Source organism: Pezoporus wallicus, unplaced genomic scaffold, assembly GCF_028554395.1.
Source record: "Pezoporus wallicus isolate ANWC-B61680 ecotype Strahan unplaced genomic scaffold, APGP_CSIRO_Pwel_v1 contig_1181, whole genome shotgun sequence".
In the NCBI taxonomy this organism is placed as follows: domain Eukaryota; kingdom Metazoa; phylum Chordata; class Aves; order Psittaciformes; family Psittacidae; genus Pezoporus; species Pezoporus wallicus.
Genome location: NW_026641428.1, coordinates 4452012 through 4472925, shown reverse-complemented (window position 1 = coordinate 4472925; position 20914 = coordinate 4452012). Strand labels below are relative to the sequence as shown.

The 20914-nt window shown below is 38.7% G+C and overlaps 1 protein-coding gene across 1 annotated transcript in view; it reads right to left on the bottom strand.

Moving 5' to 3' along the window:
- The window catches only part of MYO3B (myosin IIIB), a 206582-nt gene that overhangs the window by 101798 nt on the left and 83870 nt on the right, over nucleotides 1-20914 (bottom strand). The window contains exons 11-14 of the mRNA XM_057423759.1: nucleotides 12388-12543; nucleotides 2811-2907; nucleotides 1802-1918; nucleotides 829-933 (exon numbers count right to left, since the gene is read on the bottom strand). Coding sequence (XP_057279742.1) covers nucleotides 829-933; nucleotides 1802-1918; nucleotides 2811-2907; nucleotides 12388-12543 — 475 coding nt within the window. The remainder of the gene's footprint in view (nucleotides 1-828; nucleotides 934-1801; nucleotides 1919-2810; nucleotides 2908-12387; nucleotides 12544-20914) is intronic.

Here is a 20914-nt window from a genome sequence, read left to right as displayed (position 1 = left end):
AATGTCCCTTTTATTTATCTTCTTTGCTTGGTATTTTCTGACTGCAGGGGTTTTACTATTTTATTCTGCTTTTGTGATTTTAAAAGAGCATTTTCTATGAATTATTATGTGATAAGCAAGGTAAAATCAGAAGGATTTTATAAATAAAAATAATTATTAGGTCTTAACATTCATGTACGTACAGTGCATCAAAATAGAGCATAAATTTACAAAATAATGTAATAAAAAGAAATCTAGCTTCTATAGCATGGTATTTCTTTCTCATTAAAATCATTGCTATGTGATTTGATTTGTGTCCTTATTACATTTATATTAGACCTATCCTTATTATACTTTACTAAAAAAATTAGTTCATAGTTCCTATTTTTGTGACTTGTACTTAAAGGAATTGATTATCCATTGCTTGATAGTGTCTTTACGCAACGGAAAAGTGGTTCTAACTCAATCTGCTATTGCATTGAGACCCTCCTCTTTTACATAGGTGCGAATTATTTCAATACCTAGTGCAAGTCAGGCTATAATTAGAGTGTGCAGCAACACTTGCAGATGGTATCAACTGCCAGGATTTCATGGGTGTCAGGAAACTATACTGGGCAGGCAATCCTATCATCTTATTTTACAGTCTTTTAGTCTCTTTTATGGCATTGTGTCCTGTTCAGAATTCCCAAACCTGTCTATATTTCTGTTCTGATCTTCCTGATGTAGGAATAAAAGGCTTAAAGAAAAAAAATTTCCAAAGTACAAAATAACAGAAAATTAGTCACAGCCATGTAGCATACTGGCAGTATGATTAACATGAAGTTTAAACCCAAATGAACAGATTCTTACCTGATCTTTGCTGAATGTAACCATACTTTGGTAGGCAGCATCCGCAGAGGCAAATATGTGGGGGGGATTCGATGAACGCTTCACACCATGGTAAAGCTTAGAGAACTAAATTTAAAAACAAGATACAATCATCAAAATATGTAACTTAGCTATGTAATAAAGAACTGAAAAGAGGCGAGTTCAACAGAAGGTAGTTGCCTGTTTTTTACCACAGAATTTCCACTGAATCACCTGGAAGAATAGTGGTAATTCTTGGCACTGCCTAGCTTCCAGAATGCAAATTACAACTCCTAAAATGCACTCCATTTCCCCCATTACACAGCAAAGAGCACTGTATCACAAGGAACAGAATTTCAAACACAAGCATTCAACCAAGGAAATACCCAACTTGTACAAAAGAAACTTCAAAGACAACTGAATTTGAAACCCACCCCTTCTACCTGCAACCCTGATATAGGCATCCATGGAGACTAAGATTTATGACTTCACCTCTTTTCATATTTGTAGGGAATTAAGCTGCCTCTCTCTTTACAGCATTCCATTCACTTGTTTATTTTAAGAAGCGGTTGATGGCACAGGAGATGTAATAAACCAATAGTCAGAGCAATTCTTGAGGAAGCAACAGCCTCAGCATGAGGAGGTTCATATAGCCTTCTTCTGCTTTCCAGAAGAAAGCCCAGATGAGAGACAGAGAGGAGGCTGGGGTAATCTTCACCCCTCCTGTGGAATATGTGCCATCGAGCAGAAAGGAATGGAATCAAATGAGGCCGAATCAGGGCTGAGGGGTGGAGGGAGTGGGAGAGGGAGGGGATAAAAAAAGCGTTGTACCTACACTTTTCTGAAAGAAGAAGAAAAGGCTGGCTTTTCATCTGTGCTCCTACCTTTCAACATCACTTAAGCATTTTAAGTATTTTAGCCGGTGTTAATACAAAATGTAAAGTGAACAGTGTCCACAGCTTGGATTCTCTCTTACCTGGGGAGAATAAATGCTGAGATTCTGGAAGGGGTTTAAGGCTATTAAAATGTCTCCAACATAAGTATAAATTTGTAAGTCAGCATAGCGTTTCTGCAGCTGATGGATAATTGTATCCTGAGAAGATTACAAAAAGTTTGATAGTTAAACAGTATTTTCCCAGTTAGGAAGATTTTTGTAAATATGCTGAGAACACTAATTACGAAATACTTATTATAAGTGTTACTAATTATTTTTCAAATGCCAACACCACAAAAACAGACAAATATTTTCAAAATTCTTGCTAATGCCATAAACCTCAGTTAAATGGCAACTCCTATTTCCAGAATAGTATGTATTTTGTTATACCAGCCTGAGAAGAAAACCTCCTGAAGAGAAAATGGCCATGCACATTACTGCTGCACAGTATATTTCCATTAAATTTTTTATTTGGCCATGAAAAAAGGATAATAATTTTTCAAGGATTAAATTTTAAGTGGTAATAAGAGACTGTTTTAAAGAGGACACTAGCACAATTTAGTACCATGTCTTTTTCTTGCTGGCATGGAATTTAAGGCTCATCAAAACAAAAATTTACAGATACTCTGCATGTAGGTGATACAGTGAAATATGCAACTGATATTGTTTTATGACTTTTTATCCAGAAGCTGTAGATACCATATTACTCTATAATTTCCCATAAATATAATAACCCATAAATTCGCCAATTTTAGGAAAAATCTCTTAAATCTACATCTTCAGAACTAACCTTCACATTTTAGGAAACTTACTTACAAAATAATTTAAACTAGCATCACTCATAGTTAAGGTCTTCCACATAACACATTTCACTGCTATTGCTTTTATGTCACTATATAGAATACTAATGAAGTGATGATAGCAGAGCAGTCACATGACAATGCCATGGTGAGACAAGAAGGAATTCTTTTCATTCTGTTAAAAGAAGCCTAAGAAACAGGCAAATCGTGAGACACAATTGTCAGAAACTGCTACTCAGCCAGTACAGTACCTCGTCTAGAACTTCTAGATTTACCAGATCATCATCTAGAGAGTACTTGTCCGCTCCATCCACACGGTAAGGTCTTCTAGTGTGTATTCGTTCATGCCTGCAAGTGTGTTAGTAGAGCACCTGTGTTATAATACTGTATCAAAGACAGCAAACATTAAGAGGCAGTGGAAAGTCATGGGTGGGTGGTTTTGTCATGCAGAAAACAGAGACATGCTCTCTGAAATACATATTTTTGCCTGCAATATCCTTTTATAAAAGCAATAGGTCAGCCTGCTGTCCACTGTAATACGTTTTCTCTTTCACAATATATAACCCTATTTATTGGTGCTCAGAGATGAAGATTTACCTGTAGACTTACTACTCCCCACTAACACAGTAAAGTATCAAACATTTCTTTTCCCTTCCCTTCTCACTCTAAGTTAATAAACTACCACTCTGTTTAATTAAATCTTCCACCCATGTACCTAGCCTATAGTATTGTCATCTAATGGTTATAAGAATCAATAAGTAGTATAAAATCCTTCTGTTACCTTGGTGTATGACAAAGTGCCTCCTCAGATGACCCTAGATCTGGGCCAAAACATTTTTGAGCCACAGCTTCCATCAGACTCTAAATTGTATGGATGTTCAGTCAGCTTGTCCTCAGAGATTTAAGTCACACAATAAGCAGCAGAGACAAACTGTCACATAACCCCTTCATAATCAGATTATGCTGAAGGAATCTTTGAAAATGCTGTGTATATGTTTTTAAACAACACATCTTGTTGAAACAGGGACAAATCAAGAGGCTGTAAATATGTCTTCCGCAGAGGGGGTGAAATATAAATGCTGTAAGCACAACTAGGCTTTTCTTTACAACAAACAATCAAAGCATAGTAGGAGGACACCCACTGAGATACAGTCTGCATCCTGCTGAGTAACATTTAGCATTGATCCTCAATGACAGTCCTTGACAGATTGTTTCTGCATTGGTTGCCATGTAGAATGTAGGAATCACATGATCACACATCCCAAACCAACGCTAAATATTACATCAAGCACTAACAGAATGGTACTCTGACTTGGCAGAAAACACTTTTTATCTACAATGCTGAAGATATAGCAGGTCTTCTTTTCTTTAATTGTATCTTCATATACTCATGGAATCCTGTCTCAAAAATGAGTGTAGAGGCTTTTGCTTTTTCCCCTTTATGAACGCTTCTACATTAGAAGCTAGTGAGCTTTCATTTAATATGGAGAACATTTTCATATCCAAGATCTATTATATCATCATCAGAAGTATTGCATGAAAAGTGTCTAACACAGAGGAAGAAGACTGTTAGCTATGAGTACAGCTACACTAATAATTGTGAATCATATTTAAAGATCCTAAATATTTTTATGTCGATTTTTATTCTTTTTCCTTATTTACTTTTGGCTACTCAGTGAGTTCTGGAAAAGTATTCTGTAATGGTTTATCTAACCTGTAACTAAATGAAAATATGAAAACTGTTTTGTCAGCTAGGAAATAAAATAGCAGGAACATAGCAGGCTTTGCTGACAGTCCCACTTACACTTTACATCCTGTACGTCCAAAGATGGGAGTTTGCTTGATCTTGTACGTAAGAAGAAGTGAAAGAAGGAGAACACAAATAAGAAGCTACGAAAGAAAAACTGTTAAAGTGGATATTATTTCCAGTGGGCAGCATGATGATCAAGCAAATTTGTTCAAAATTCCATTCAATTCATTTTTTTATTAAGTGGTGGGTTGTAGGAGGGTGCTGCCTTTTTTTTTTAAAAGCAGCCACTATATTCAAGAACACTACACTTTGCTGACAAGCCAGATCCTCAAAGGAATAGGAATGCATGTAAGTGGCCTAAGATACTGTTTGGGTTTTGGTTGGTTTTTTTGTTTTTTAATTGTTTTATGTTTCAAACCAGAATTCAACCTCTTACTTCACTGCAGAGAAAAACGCTGTTGTAAATAAAGTAAATCATTTAGAGATAGGAGCACCCCTCAACATATATTTTAACAGCTGCTTTACTTCATGGAGATGCGACTAACAAAGTGATGGCCAGACATCATAACTAACATAACTCATCTGTGAAGCTTTTGCTTCCTGAAACAAACCATCACAGCCACAATATCAAATTGCAACAAGTTACAAGTATGGATGTATCTACCAGAGGTGAAGGGAGGAGGGGGAAAAGGGCACATTCAAACCTAAGCATCTCTAATTGCAGAATGGCTTTGTAAACTAATCTGTTATCTGATTGTGTATTAAACTCCCACTGTTTGTTCTCCTTAAGTAATAAACAAACTTTTTTTTATTAGTATTGGAAAAGGGTGGGGTTTTTAACACTTTGTAAATAACTAAGGAAACTGGTACTACTCAAATACAAGTAAAACACATATACCTTTGTGCATACAATTTCTTGTGCTTAACTCATTTTCCTAAGTACATGATTAGGAAGAGGATATTAGGAGCATAACATCACATTAGCTTCAAATCTCCTGCTGGCCTCATCAGTTTTCTACTGACCCTATGTCCTGCAGATACATTGACACAGGGGGAAGGAAGAATACAGAGAGTAACCTTTAATTATTTCCAGAATTTTACATAAGAAATACAATCTGTTTTTAAAATATTAAAAATAAAAATCTTAAAAAGCCTAAGGAAGGAAACACTTTCAATTGGGGAAATAATCGTTAGTATATGCTTTGCATAAAAAGTACAATTATCAGCCGTTTTTTCAATTAACTTTCCTTTCTGATGACATACAAGGTGCACAAGAAACAAAAATCAAAGCTGTTAATTTGCCTTAAGGTTCCAGCAACCTGAATCATCCCCTGGAGGATGTAATCTTTTCACTGCCAAAAGAAGTGACAGAAAGGGCCATTCAAAGTACCTAACCTTATTAAATCTGAGGAGCAACATTAGGTTTATTCCAGAATTCCAGTGAGGAACACTGTCTATTAAATAAGGTTCTATCCTCTCAAGCACCTTCCCTTTGCCTTTTTATCAGGTAGACAGGAATAGCTGGAAGCGACAGATTTTGCTTGGATTTTGGAGGAAGAGCAAAAGGCAAGAAGCTTTTCTCTCTCAGATGAACAACTTCATTAAAAGGGTGGGAAGCATTTGCTTGTTCTACTTGGGGAAGAGGTAAGTTGGAAAGAAAATCTCTTTTTGTACTATGTAACAGCCATAGTCATAGAAGTGCATTGTAAGTGCGCTCATAAGATACTGCTACCCAGCTGATGATGGGGAAGAAAAAGCTAGATTGACCACATAGACTTCTAGATCAAAAAGTCATCTTGTGGGCAGGTCCACCCTAAGACAGGAAGCAGCATACACCAAGAATGCTTATGTTCATTGGGAAGCTTCCTCTCTGATCTCTCTCCTCTCCACTCATAACATTCTTTAATGAATGCCATTACTTTGGCCTCTTGCTGCAGTTAAGCATTTAGGTTTACTGGTTTATTTTTCCCCAGGATTCACATGGGAAAAACTGTTTCTGTAGTTGTTCTCCATTACATTACTGACAATTTTTAAATGAATTGCACACAAACTGAGATTTACAAGAAAATACTCAACACAATGAGAAAGAAAAGAAGAAAAGTAAAGAGTCTGCTACTGCTGCACCGAAAAACACAGCCTATTTCCCACACATTGCAAAGACTGAATTTTGCCCCCGCGCTTCAAGTTTCAGCCTGGTAATTTGCTGAAGCAAGGTCATAATAGAAATACTGACACAGCCTAATTACAATATAAATGCTGCAGCTATAGCAAAAATCTGTGCAACCCCCTGTAAAAACACATACACTACAATTAGAGCAAGGATCACCTTGGGGGGCCACAGTAGCTTTGAAATAAAAAAAAAAAAAAGGAAAAAAGAAAAAAAATTAACTCATTTGCCTAATATTCACATAGAAGAAGGCTAGAAGAATTGCATTGAATTATATTGTGTATAGCATCAGAGAACTATTTCTGGATCTGTTTTGGTTATTATCTCTGAGTCCAAAGGAAATTACTGGCTGGATGCAATCAAGTTCCTTGCAGTTAATTGCTTTCAAAACTTAATGTGAGCTGGCAGAGAAGCTAGATATCTGGTTGTAAGAATTACTTCCTTGGATGGACTGCTGCTGTAATCCAGCTGGCTAATAAGGGGAAAGCTGCCAAGCCACCACAGTCTCATCCTAATACCTGAAAGGTAGCCTAACATACCTGTCCTTATCAAATGATTACAAGCTTATATTTCCTTTCTCTGCTTGCTCCCCCCCACCTTCTTCAAGTTTGATTCTTCATGATGCTCAGATTTGTGTTTTATCCTTCAAAATGCAAGGTTTTGTAACTCTGTTCCACACTGCACAAACTTCTAAATGGTGACCAGCAGTAGCACACTGACCCAACATGACCCAAACCAATAAACTCTGAACTCTTTACTGTCTAGAGTCAGCTTGTTTAAAACCTTATCCATGTAAACACACAAGTTTTTTCATTCTTTTAGACACTGAAACTGAAGGTTGGTAGAACACCTTTTCTGGTTGATTGCTATGAAGAAGCCTATATACAGAACATAAGGCTACCTCGTCTGCAGGAAAACATCCAAGAGAAGAATGAGCCACATCTAAAGCTGGCCTCTTCAAAGATGTTGATAACTGGGAAACTGTCACTTTGTACAAGGATACTATTTGAATAACCTGAAAGCATTTCACAGCCCCTGTGCAAGCACAGGATTGCCAAAATGAAAAAAAAAAACAAAACCAACCCAACAAAAACTAACACCCCCCCCAACAAACAAACAAACAAACAAAACATGGTTGAAAGCGTGTGACAGCATTCCCTCTGATTTTAAGAAATGATTCCTGCCTAGGGACAGCTATATACTGGAGGGAATAAGAGTGCTCTAGTTCCCAAGATGAATTACAAATTAGTATCCATATGTTAAAAAGTAATGATGTATTTGACTTTAGAATAGGTGGAAGAGAACAATTCAGCATTGCTGAAATTAACATACATGAAACAACATTCTGATGTACTAACTTCAGCTTTTTAAGGATTAAAGAACTTTTATAGAAATAGAACTAGTGGACTATTTAACATCAAATATGTTTCTTAAAGTAAAACTTCATATAACTGCTTCTATGTCAAAGCTGTTAAACGTACATTAATATACTGATTTTCATTTATGCCCTGGTATTGTTAGAAACTAGACAAAACATATACGTAGTTACCTGATAGCTTACGAAAGGGATATGGAAAAGAAATACAGAAAATACCCAGAGCTCATCCTTATGTAGCTGTGAAATTGGGCTTTCTCACAAAGCTTTTCCCCAGAAGAATATAAGGAACAGGCAATTCAGGAGTGGGGTGCTTATGCTGAAATTTCAACTTCACTCAAGATCACGGCAAAACTCAGACTTCAGCCTATAAGATGCCAACAGAAGAATACAGGATTTTCTTCCTCATAAGTGTGGAAAGAGGGGTATCCTGGCTGGCTTTTCTGAAATTGAAAAGACCTATTCGCATAAGGATAGGAGATATCTGCATCTCACTGTTGAAAATAATTTAGGGAAAAAACAGAGCTGGTAAAAAGGCTTCAAAGAGCATCTTTTTCAGTAAAAAAAACAGGAGCAACTGTTAATGCCATTTTTTCATTTTAAACTTTTATTAGCATAAACCTTTTCATTATTAATTTCTAACCTAAAAATAGCATATAAAGCTCACTAGTAAGTGAGCAACAATATATTTGTCAGCAACAAACTTATGACAGCACAAATATATGTGTTAGTAGGCTCCTTTGAGCTCAGCAAGGAAAATGAAGCGCTCATTCAGTTCAGAGGTATGAAGAACTGTGCTGAAGTTAAGCCTAGCTATACTGCACACAAATAAGTTTATAAATGAAGTATGAAAGAAACAGTATTTCAGTCTGTGTGTCCAGAGGTCAATCCAGATGATCCTGCCAAAAGGGGGGTCAGCTTGCTTCTTTCTTCCTCTCTCTTCCTTGTTCCTGGTCACGTGGAGTATTTCGTCCTTTACACTTCAGCTGTATCAAGTGAGGCACCCACGTGCAGTCACTAAACTGTGTGTTTCTGCTGGCCCTGTTTTTTCTCTTACTTTAGAAGTTCTACTTCAGGAAGTTTTGATAATCACTGGAGTTGCAATAAAAACAGCACCATGAGCTTGCTCCTGGGAGCTGTGGGAAAATGAAAGAAGCCAGTTCTCTCCTTTTCAGTAGTGGCGAACTGCTAGATCAGCTTACCACATCTCTCCATCATACCCTCTAAATCGGTAATACTGACTTTCCAGTCTGCAGGCTTGCTCTCAGGCAAAATGACCTTAAGTGATGTCCCAAAATAGGCAAAACTGGCATGGCTCAATTGGAAAGAGAATACTATTAAAAAAGCTACAGCTGCTAAATCAGTAAACCCAAAGATGTAAATCCAAAGCACTGCTGCTTTAAGACTTTCAAATGAGAAAAAACCCAGATGCCTCCTGATCAGTTGTCATCACCAGTGACTCCCTGGGTCACTCAGCATCGAAATGCTGTTAACACCAGCATCCCTATGATTTTCCAGTTTCTGAAAATTCCGGCCTGTGCCTGAGAACATTTTCTTTTACTTATCTTTCAAATGACTGATCTGTAGTGTTGCTGTACTCCTAAAAAGGGCATCTACTTTTCTTTATCTCTGAACCAGGGAATTAATGCACATTTCATTGTACTTGTCATGGGCACATCAATAAACAGGAAAAGAATGCACATATATCCAGTGGTACAATAGAAAGGTCTTACTCAACATGGGCTTTAATTGGCCTATTTACTTTGAAGTGGTGACTATACATTCAGATGTCTTCTACAGATCACCGCAAATGAACACCAGTAAATATTTTTACTGTATTAGCTGGTCATATGTTCCTCTGCGTGCCAGATTCTGTACTGAAAATTACATTATAAATGCATTACAGAGTTTTTACAGGCTTTTAATTGGTACAAATTTTCCTAGAGGGTACTATCTCCCTATTACAGAGCCAAGCTCTTTACTACGTCTATCCTCTGGGGAAAATGACAATTAGATGCTCATGGTGGTTAGTTAGCTTGCAATAATCTTATGTTTGTAGTCCAGTATTAACTGTCTGTCCCACAGACTTGTTTTTTTGCAGGGATATGCTTTTGCAGTCTCATTTAATCAACTTTCAAATCTTTAGAAAATCAGCACTTCATCATTGTGAACAATGTTGTAGATTTCAGTGGTAAAACCCCACTAAATTTTTGTCCTCACTCAGCATGCTCTCAGCCCTGATTAAAGTGGGCTGGTGCTGCAAAGAACAAGTATACCGGAGTATAACACTACACAAATCAGAAGGACATTCTTTAATAGCAGTTAGGTCTATTTGCCTCAAACTGAAGCCAATAGCAAGGCACACCTGCTTCACAGTAAAGACAACTACTTCTACAGCAGCCTAATCATGTCTCCCCACAAATCATTCACTGGCAGAGGAAGAAGCCACCTACTTCAGAAGCGTTGTCTAAAAGCAAGCCAACAGTCCAGTAAATAATGAGATGGGTACAAAGAGACTGTTGAGAGTAAAGCTTTGAGAGTAAAGCTTTAAAAGTAAAAAAGAAATTATAATAGACCTGGGAGAGTTGAATTCAGTGAAGAGAAAGAACAAGTGGGCTGCAAACTACAGGTGAGGAGGAATACCAAGAACAGAAAAATGGCTGTAAAAAATAGAAGAACCTGAGCTAGGACTTTCTGAAGGTGGAGAATAGAAACAGAAGCTATTGGAGTGGTAGAGGAAGAAGACACAAGCCGACACTAACAGGAGAACAAAGCCTTATGGACAAACAGAATGAACGGTGGAAGAGACTGACAGAAATGATAAGTCAGGTAACAACCTGGGACAGGGTACCTGTGACTAGTTGGCAGAGTAAATGTGGGAGTATCAGCAATAACAGAATTTAGACTGATAGGAAGGATAAAATTAGGACTAAACCCATAGCAAGAGAACCCCCTTCACCATTGCAATCTGCAGGTGCTACTGCACACAAGCTGCAAATAATTGCTCCCAATAAATATCTAAGATGGGTTAGGTGGTGACAGGATCAACAAGCAGTTAAACTCTATTAGGTGAGCACTGATTCATACTAGGGGTGCTGGAAGCAAAATCCTTCTTATATTCCAGTCATGCATAAGCATAACATGCAGCAGCTTGTCTGTCACCGCATTCCCAGTTAATATATGGAAAGGCTTGAGAAAAGAAATGCTGTCTTAGTCCTAATTCCTTCTCCCTCCACATTATGGAGACAGATCCCAGACAGAATCCCAGAAGGAATACCATGTGGAATCCATTTCAGAGCTCCTATTGGAACAAAGATCATTTCACTCTGTCTATATCTTCTATTTGGTCAACAGCTAGGAAAATTCTGATACCTTTTGGGTCAGCCAATCCACAGCTGTAGCTAATCTGGTGTGTGAAGTGTTACACAGGGAAGTCTGCTTAGGAGGCTAGATAAAGCAGATACTTCTACTTCAACAGTGGCATAGCTCCCTCACTGTAAGCAGTTTTGGTTTATTTTTCCAGGAGAAAACCAACCAACAAAAAAAAAACACAACAGAAAAAACCAATCCAAAACAAAACAGAAAAACCACCAACCTCACAGAAGTCAACTTCACCTTGAAACTGTACTTACAGCTATTCCTTTATTTTAACTTGTAGATTTTTGTTTGGGCTTTTAGCATTTAAGCTACAGAGTCTTACGGCATGGAAGTATATACTTGTTCATACATAGCGGACATTTAATTTTCTTCATCAACATTAGTAGGTGTTTGTTTATAATAATGGGCCAGAGCTTATCTCATTCTAGACAAATTTCATATTACAGAATGATTGCTGAGCTTGGGAAGCTGTGTTCATTTGCATTTACTTCTCTTTTGAAACAGTGAAATTCTGCCACCCTCTGGGCAACAACAAAACTAATATATATTTACAATCAGCCTCAAAAATCCCACTGCTGCTGAATAAATATTCATTGCTTTTTAAGCACATTTTAAAATTAATTATTAAGCTGAATGAAAAAAAAAGTTACGATTGAACTACAGGCAAAACGATTACTTAAAGTACTGAACAGCCTTCTTACTAATAGCATCTAGCCAAACACTTAACTTTAGTATGTCATGATCTTAAACTTTTCTAGTAGTCGCTTCATTGTTCACAGTTGTATTTTTAAAGATCTGCTACCAAAATATGACAATTTTTCATCATGCCAATACGTATTTCCACAAACCAGACATTCTGGAATTATTAGCATCTCTGTGACTGAGACAGAAGCGAATGCAGATAGAACAGAGTCCAGGGGACAAAGGCAGCTAAGGAGAAGGTTGCATTATGGCTGATAAAACTAGCTTTAAAAAGTAACAGTGGGAAAACATGCCTCTTGCATTCACATGGCATGCAGCACTTTGCTAATCACAGTGGTAACCAATGTATTAGTATCATCGATTGAAACAATGAATATCTATGCATTCAGAGTTTTAACTCATGCTCCCAGGATTCATGTGTGGAAGGAGGGCTGCAGCATGTGTGTTGTACAATACCTTGTTTTGGCGACAGAGCCTAACTGCTGCTGTTCTTGAATGAGCTCAGCCAGCTGTTTTTGCAGAGACATATCTTTACCATGTACTTGTTTAATAAATGGATGCTCCAAAAGATGGGTGACTGAAGGACGCTTTTCAAAATCCTTGATAAGACACCTGTGTCAGAGAAAAAGCAGTCTCAGGCAATGATGATATCTCATTACGGCATGATCTGAGTCAGCTTACTGTGCGGCTGTTATTGTACAGTAGTTTCTTTTTCCACAAATTTAAGTTCCCCAGCATGCAGCAAGACAACTCCTCTATATCGGAATAAATCTGGCATAAAGTACTTAAGTGAATTCACCCTACAAGTATACTAGTATAAATGCTATGAATTTAAGCTTATTTAATCTCTCTTTTTAACTGTAACTAGTTTACTATGAAAAAATGGCATCCTATCTTGTAACTGCTGTACAGTTAATATACATTAAACATAACCTAAGATGAATAGACAATACTTAATTCACTTCAATTTTCTACTTATTCTCTGATGAGAGTCTGATGAAGTGTATGATATATCCCATTAAAAACTACAAGTGAAATCTGTGATACAACACTAGTCAGAACAATTTGATACAGAGCTTTGTCTTGCTTTTAAAATAAGCATTTCAGGTAGATCTTCTATAGTGCAATGATAAGTGCTAGCATGAGAATGAGAACATTCTGCAAACCTACCAATTCAGACTGGAAGAGAAATGAATGACTCAGAATTAAACGCTAGTCAGGGTATCAAAGTTCTGTCTGTGATAGAAACAGGTGATCAAGTAAGGAATAAAGAGAGAGACTCTATTAAATTAGCATAAAATAAAGTATCATGCTAATTTATATAATTGGGATTTAAAACTGAGGAAGCTATCCCAAAAATAAAATAAAGAGGAAATAAAACAGTCCAAACAGAAGAATGATCTAATAAGATTATACTGCTTTAAAATACCAAGTCTTTACATTAAAAGTATTCTGTTTATCTTACATAATAACATTATTTGAGAATATGAAAAAGAAATGCTGCAATTCAGTATGTATTTCCCTCCTAGCAATTTATAGCCCATGATGAGTTTATCTGATGAGATGCATTTGTATTACATACTTTACAATTATGTCTCATATTTGCTGATCTTAAGTGATACTCCTAAAGTACTTCTTAAGCAGCGCCAAATATCACAAATAAAGATTATCATTTTAGCTAAAAGTGCAATGGTAACTTAATACCTTTTAAAGGAATTTATATTCTATCAATATCAACTTGCAAAATTTTAAACTACATCTAAAAAAAGAAATAAACCAAACACATTGATTTCAAATACTACCAAACACATTAGCAAATTAGTTCAGCCTCACCTCAAATACGTTACTGAAGCCTAAGGTCTGGTCTTAAAATGATCCTGAAATATCTCTGAATACAACTTTAATACTTTAGGTTCCTGAAAACCATTTTCCCAACCTCTTCTTAGCGTGGCTAGTCCAGACAAGACAGCCTGCAAAATGGGCTACAGTTTTATAAATATTTTTGTGAATGTTGCCAGAACTGTAGCCTCCTGGAAGAAAGACTAAAGTAACAGAACCTGTTTTATCACCATGCCTCTGAGAGTAAGGCTATAAATACCAGTCCTCCCCTTTTAGTGAGAGATGATACATCATTAGCCTACAACAGGCTCTCACACACAGAGAGCCCTTTTCCTTTTGTGATCCATGGTTTTCAAAAGTCAGTACACCCACAAAGACAATATGGTCTATGCCAATCCTGGTTAAATTTATGTGTTTCCTGAGAGAAAAAAAGAAAGAAGCATTTGAAAAGAAAGATAACATTAATCAGGAAGGCAGAGGGGAAAAAAATAACAACAAACAAAACAAATAAACCAACAAAGGCTAGGCAGTATACAAAATCATAGATTGATGGCAAGTATCTGAAGTGCAGATTTCAGCCTAAAAAGTTCATGCACTTGTGACTTTTACCATTCTAACAATAATTACAAATTTTTACTATTATTCTATATTGTTTATATATAAAATTTTTGTGTTAAATTTCATCACATCAGAAGTTCTCCAAGTAATATAACTGAATTCAAGTGAAACTATGTCACAGAACCATAGAACAGTTTGGGTTGGAAGGTATCACAAAGGTCATCTTTGTCCATCCCCCATGCAATGTGCAGGGACAGCTTGAACTAGATCAGGTTGCTCAGAGCCCTGTCCAACCTGATCTTGAATAGTTCCAGGAACGGGGCATCTACCACCTCTCTGGACAACATCTTCCAGTATTTCCCCACCCTCATCATAAAAATTTCTTTCTTATATCTAGTCTGAATCTACCCTTTTTCAGTTTAAAACCATTACCCGTTGTCCTAATTGCAACAGGCCCTAATGTCATAGCAGTTGCTTTTCAGATAACAGCAACATTAAAGTTTAAACACATTCTCTTCAAGAAATTACACAGTTCCAGACAGAACATCTTGTGTTTACCAGAAGTGCAAAGAACATAGAAGTTTTTACATGATGGCATGTAGTTATTAAAATGAATTCTACTATGAGCTCTGGAAAAATGCACCTCCAAAGACATGCTATGGACAAGATCCAGAAGTTGCAAAAGAAATTTTCCATATAGATGGCCCCTAGGTGAAACATCCAAATATCCAGGATACTGCATTCATTAAGGAAGCCCAACAAGAAAAGACAAAAGGAAAACATTTTAGGTTTTCTGTTTAGCTTCTCTGTTATGTGCCTGAAATGTTAACTGTTTAGTTCGGGCAGGTGTTTCAATGAGCATAGGTAAGTTCTGTCAGGGAGGTGGTTTTAAAGACAACTTCAGGATTATATTTTCTTCCATTGCATACTCCTACCAGTCCCCTGCTGCCTATTCACTTTCATGCATGCTATTCTTCTGCTCTGCAACCATCAAATTTATATATTGTTTCACCTATATGCAGCCCTCATTCTCTGGTAGTAGGATATTTTTGCCATCTGTGGTCACTTGAAACACAAGTAAAGCTTCATGAATTCATATGACCAAGCTAATGATACAAAACACATCCACACAATTCTGTCTCTGATCAAAGTCTCTGTTCCAAATTCAGAGAGAGCACACCTACTATTGTGCCAAGTTTGTGCCTGTATCGGAAGAACAGATCCCTTTCAAGTGGTTAGACTCCACAACAAAGAAGAGAGCTAGTAAGCAACACAGTGCAAGGGTGAGGGACAGCTACTTAAATTCATGTAGTTAACTTCTTGTGTGAGTACTTCTGCATCGGTTCAGGCAAAAGACCAAGAGGAGAATGTACATCTCTGCTGAAGCTAGTTTAATCCATCAAGTTAAATGGCAAGTTCCTAGCACATTAGGAACACAGCAGCAGAAGAAAGACCAGGCAGGCCATAGAGAATTGAATGTCTGTGGCATATACACTCTCCTTTTGCTCTGAAACAGCAGAAGTGTTGACACAGTCACTTCCAGAAATTACTCATTATGTTTCAAGTGCCAGTAACTGGCTTGCAGCTTAGTCATAGTAGGTACTGTGGGCTCAATGTGTACTCAGATATTCAGTGCCACCCTGGTTTATCACCAGGTCTGCTGCAAAGGAATGCAGGATGAAGAGCTGTCATGTGACACTGTAAAGACACGATGTTTCTCCTCTTGATCCATATTCCTTTGTCCTCTCTGCGTAGACAAGACCTATTAATATTCTGAGGTATATTTATATCCCCTCCTTCTACACGCTGTCATTTCAACTGTGTTGCTTTTAGTGACACACCGAATGCATACTGCTGCTGTTCTTAGTCAACGTTACCTGTAAAATAACAATCCTTGAGCCACTACCTATGTGCTAGTGAAAAAGAATGCAACAGACTGCTAGTGTCACTGCAAGCGTTCAGTAACGTATCATCTACAATGGAAGCAGCACTGACACTGTATTGCTCTTCAGAAAGAAAGAAACAAAACAGAATATCAGCTCTTACAATGCTGAAGCCTGCATGAAGGTGAGCACTTCTACTGACCTGCATGCTGAAATACAGATATAATGTGTGAAAAAGTTTATCATATGGGTGCCTGATTCCAAAATTGCCAGTACATTCAGTCAGGAAATATATTCCATGTAGAGGCCAGAAAAAAAGAAATCAAGAAGTAATACACAAAAAATCCAGCAATATTAACATCTGAAAGCAGAAGACTACACTAACAAAACAGCTTTTATAATGTCACTTATCAGAAAATAGTCAGTGCAGCCAATAGAAATCAGTGTGTGGAATGTGCAAGAGCAATATTAAGAAGTCCTACCACTGAAGGATTTGCTTCTGAGGAAAGGAGAAAACTAAAATATCTTCAGGTGCCCTTCTAAGCATTTGTTTAAGACCAATTTGGACACTTAGCCTAGGCACTGTCAAAAAACAACAATGCTGCATTTACATATAAAACCCCAAAATGTGCTGTATCTGCAGATTAAGCCAATTGTTTGGCCCATGGAAATTATTTAAAAAAGAAAAAAGTGGTGAGAGTGTCTTGCATTGAGCAAATCTACTACAAGATGGGTTTCATCTAAGGTATGATGAAAACATGACAATATTTGGTCTGCTATTTTTTTGATCTAAAATAACATGAAGGCTAAGTAAGTAGAGACTGAAAAAGAAACAAACATTGTACATGTTTGCTTTAATGAAAGTCAATCCATTACCTAATTTTAAATTCTAGTATCTCCCATCATGCTTTCTTAGCTGAAAATTAATTCTCAGAATTCATTAGTGTCACTACATTAAACATAGGCGGCAGCCATTTGCTGCAATCTCACAGCCAGGCTCCTAAGTACCATTTCCATTCTGCCTCAATTACAGGCAAAGATGAAGCATTTATTAGCAGGGGATCAGAGCAGACTCCCATACACACAGGCCTGTCTGAGACAGCCTCTAAAAATTCACTGGCTGCTTGCATTTGGATGATAACATTGTTGGAACTGCTACCTCTCAACAATGTAAACTGCCATTTTGCAAGTAGCAAATCAGATGACTGAAATGAAGAGATATTTATCAGTTAAGCATTCATGAGCTAATATTTACTAACGAATAAGTGGAAAGAAATAGATTTCAAGAGAACTGCAATGGTGGTCTAAGTCTCCTGTGCATTCAGAAATAGAAAACAATTACTAACGTCATTCACTGTTGCAGCCAAACCTAAACAGAGCAGCAGCAGTTATTTCTTTTCAGATCTATTATAATCCATTTGGCCACAAGTACTTTCTTGAAGAAAAAAAGAAGCCAAGCAGCTTCAATACTTACAGCTTAGTTGCATTATGATTTATCTCCAGTATTTTGTTTTCTTCAATTATTACATTTTGCGAATACTACATTTTATGATGAAAGTGGATGACTGGAACTTATTTTGTCTCATATATCAAATATCCAACCAGACACCTCATCACTGTTTACCATTTACAGGCACAAAGATTCAGACATTAATATCTGGAAGAAATTATTCCTTAATAATTTTTTTATATTTTTTTTTGGCATAAGCAATCCAGGAGGTTCCTCGATTGTGTGGAAGACAACTTCCTTCTGCAAGTAATAGAGGAGGCAAAAAGGAGAGGTGCCATGCTTGACCTCATGCTCACCAACAGCAAAGGGCTCGTTAGAAATGTGATGCACCAGGGCAACCTTGGTTGCAACGATCATGAGATGCTCGAATTTGAGATCCTCAGGACAGTGAGAAGAGCGTGCAGCAAGCTCACTGCCCTGGACTTCAAAAGAGCAGACTTTGGCCTCTTCAGGAACCTGCTTAGTAAGGTTTCATGGGATATAGCCCTAGAGGGCAGGGGGGCCCAAGACTGTTGGTTGATATTCAAAGATCACCTGCTACAAGCTCAGGAGTGTGGCATCCCAACTAGAAGGAAGTGCAGCAGGAGGGCCAGGAGACCTCCTTGGATGGATAAGGAGCTGCTGAGGAAAATTCAAAGGAAAAAAAGAGGCTTATAAAAAGTGGAAGCAAGGACAGGCAACGTGGGAAGAGTACAGAGATGTTGTCCGGGAAGCTAGGGACCAAGTTAGGAAAGCAAAGGCCCAGTTAGAATTAAACTGGGATGTGAAAGATAACAGGAAAGGATTCTATAATTACATTGCAAATAAAAGACAGACTAGGGACAATATGGGCCCTCTCCAGAAGCTGTCAGGAGAACTGGCTACCCTGGATTTGGAGAAGGCTGAGGTTCTTAATGACTTCTTTGCCTCAGCCTTCACTGGCAAAGGCTCTGACCACACCACCCAAGTCTTGGAAGGCAGACACAGGGACTGTGAGAATGAAAACCTTGGGCCCACTGTAGAAGAGTTCAAGACCATCTTAAGAACCTGAACATGTACAAGTCCATGGGTCCTGATGAAATCCATTCACAGGTCCTGAAGGAGCTGGCAAATGAAGTTGCTAAGCCACTGTCCATCGTATCTGAAAAATCATGGCAGTCAGGTGAAGTTCCCGACGACTAGAAAAGGGGAAATATAACCCCCATTTTCAAGAAGGGGAAAATGGATGACCCAGGGAATTACAGACCAGTCAGTCTCACCTCTGTGCCTGGCAAAATCTTGGAGCAGATTCTCCTGGAAGGCATGCTAAGGCACATGAAAAACAACAAGGTGCTTGGTGACAGCCACCATGGCTTCACTAAGGGGAAATCCTGCCTGACCAATTTGGTGGCCTTCTATGATGGGGCTACAGAACTGATGGACAGGGGTAGAGCAGTTGATGTCATCTACCTGGACGTGCGCAAAGCGTTTGACACTGTCCCACATGACATCCTTGTCTCTAAATTGGAGAGACATCAATTTGATGGATGGACCACTCGGTGGATAAAGAACTGGCTGGATGGCCACGCGCAAAGAGTTGTGGTCAATGGCTCAATGTCCAGCTGGAGACCAGTAATGAGTGGTGTCCCTCAGGGATCGGTGTTGGGACCGGTCTTGTTCAACATCTTTGTCGCTGACACGGACAGTGAGATTGAGTGCGCCCTCAGCAAGTTTGCTGATGACACCAAGCTGTGTGGTTCAGTTGATACGCTGGAGGGAAGGAATGCCATCCAGAGGGACCTTGACACGCTTGTGAGGTGGGCTGATGCCAACCTCATGAAGTTTAACCATGCCAAGTGCACGGTCCTACACCTGGGTCGGAGCAATCCCAGGCACAGGTACAGGCTGGGCAGAGAAGAGATTCAGAGCAGCCCTGCAGAGAAGGACTTGGGGGTATTTGTCAATGAGGAACTTAACATATGTGTGCTCACAGCCCAGAAAGCCAACAGTATCCTGGGCTGCATCAAAAGAAGCATGATCAGCAGGCTGAAGGAGGTGATCCTGCCCCTCTACTCTGCTCTCGTGAGACCTCACTTGGAGTATTGTGTGCAGTTCTGGTGTCCTCAACATTAAAAGGACATGGAACCGTTAGAACAAGTCCAGAGGAGGGCCACGAGGATGATCAGGGGACTGGAGCACCTCCTGTATGAAGATAGGCTGAGAAAGTTGGGGCTGTTCAGCCTGGAGAAGAGAAGGCTGCGTGGAGACCTCATAGCAGCTTTCCAGTATCTGAAGGGGGCCTATAAGGATGCTGGGGAGGGACTCTTCATTAGGGACTGTAGTGATAGGACAAGGGGTAATGGGTTCAAACTTAAACAGGGTAAGTTTAGACTGGATATAAGGAAGAAGTTCTTTACTGTAAGGGTGGCGAGGCACTGGAAAGGGTTGCCCAGGGAAGTTGTGAATGCTCCATCCCTGGCAGTGTTCAAGGCCAGGCTGGACAGAGCCTTGGGGGACATGATTTAGTGTGAGGTGTCCCTGCCCATGGCAGGGGGGTTGGAACTAGATGATCTTAAGGTCATTTCCAACCCTAACTATTGCATGATTCTGTATCAAACTATTTATTAGAGCTGAGAATCCACACTGCAGCCTCTGGGCAAAGTCTCTGATCTGTTCAGCAACTAGTTAGATAAAGTTCTCATTGCCACTCCTCCGGTCCCTAGGTCCCTATCTCTCTGCCACTCCCTGGCCCATCAGGGTGCTCTTCCAATCATTTGCTCCTCAAACAGCTCCACACCACTCTCCCCTGCCCTCCAAATACTTCTCTGCTTGCACAACTACCTGCTGCCTAGCTAGCAGTGGGGAATCTTTCCAGGATTCTCCTATTGGAATAGAAAAGTTTTCCAGGGTCTTGAACAGGACTTCAGGTCATCCTGAGACGCTGAGCTCCCGTCTTCCCAGTTGCAGAAAAAACAGTTACCATGATCTCTCCAAAGGCAGAGACAGCTCAGCTGAGGATCTAGAACATCACAGAAGGTCATATTCTCTTCATCCTCTCCCTAAGCAGGGTGAAGGTAGTCTCTGGGTTTTGAGATTCATTTTTTTTTCCCTCCCCATACTCTCCTATCTAAACCTTCTGAAGGTTGTTTCATGGTGGAAGATTAATTAAACCAAGAGCATGACCTCAACTGGGTTGACACCCCTGCTTGGAGAAATGGAAGGACAGACACTGACA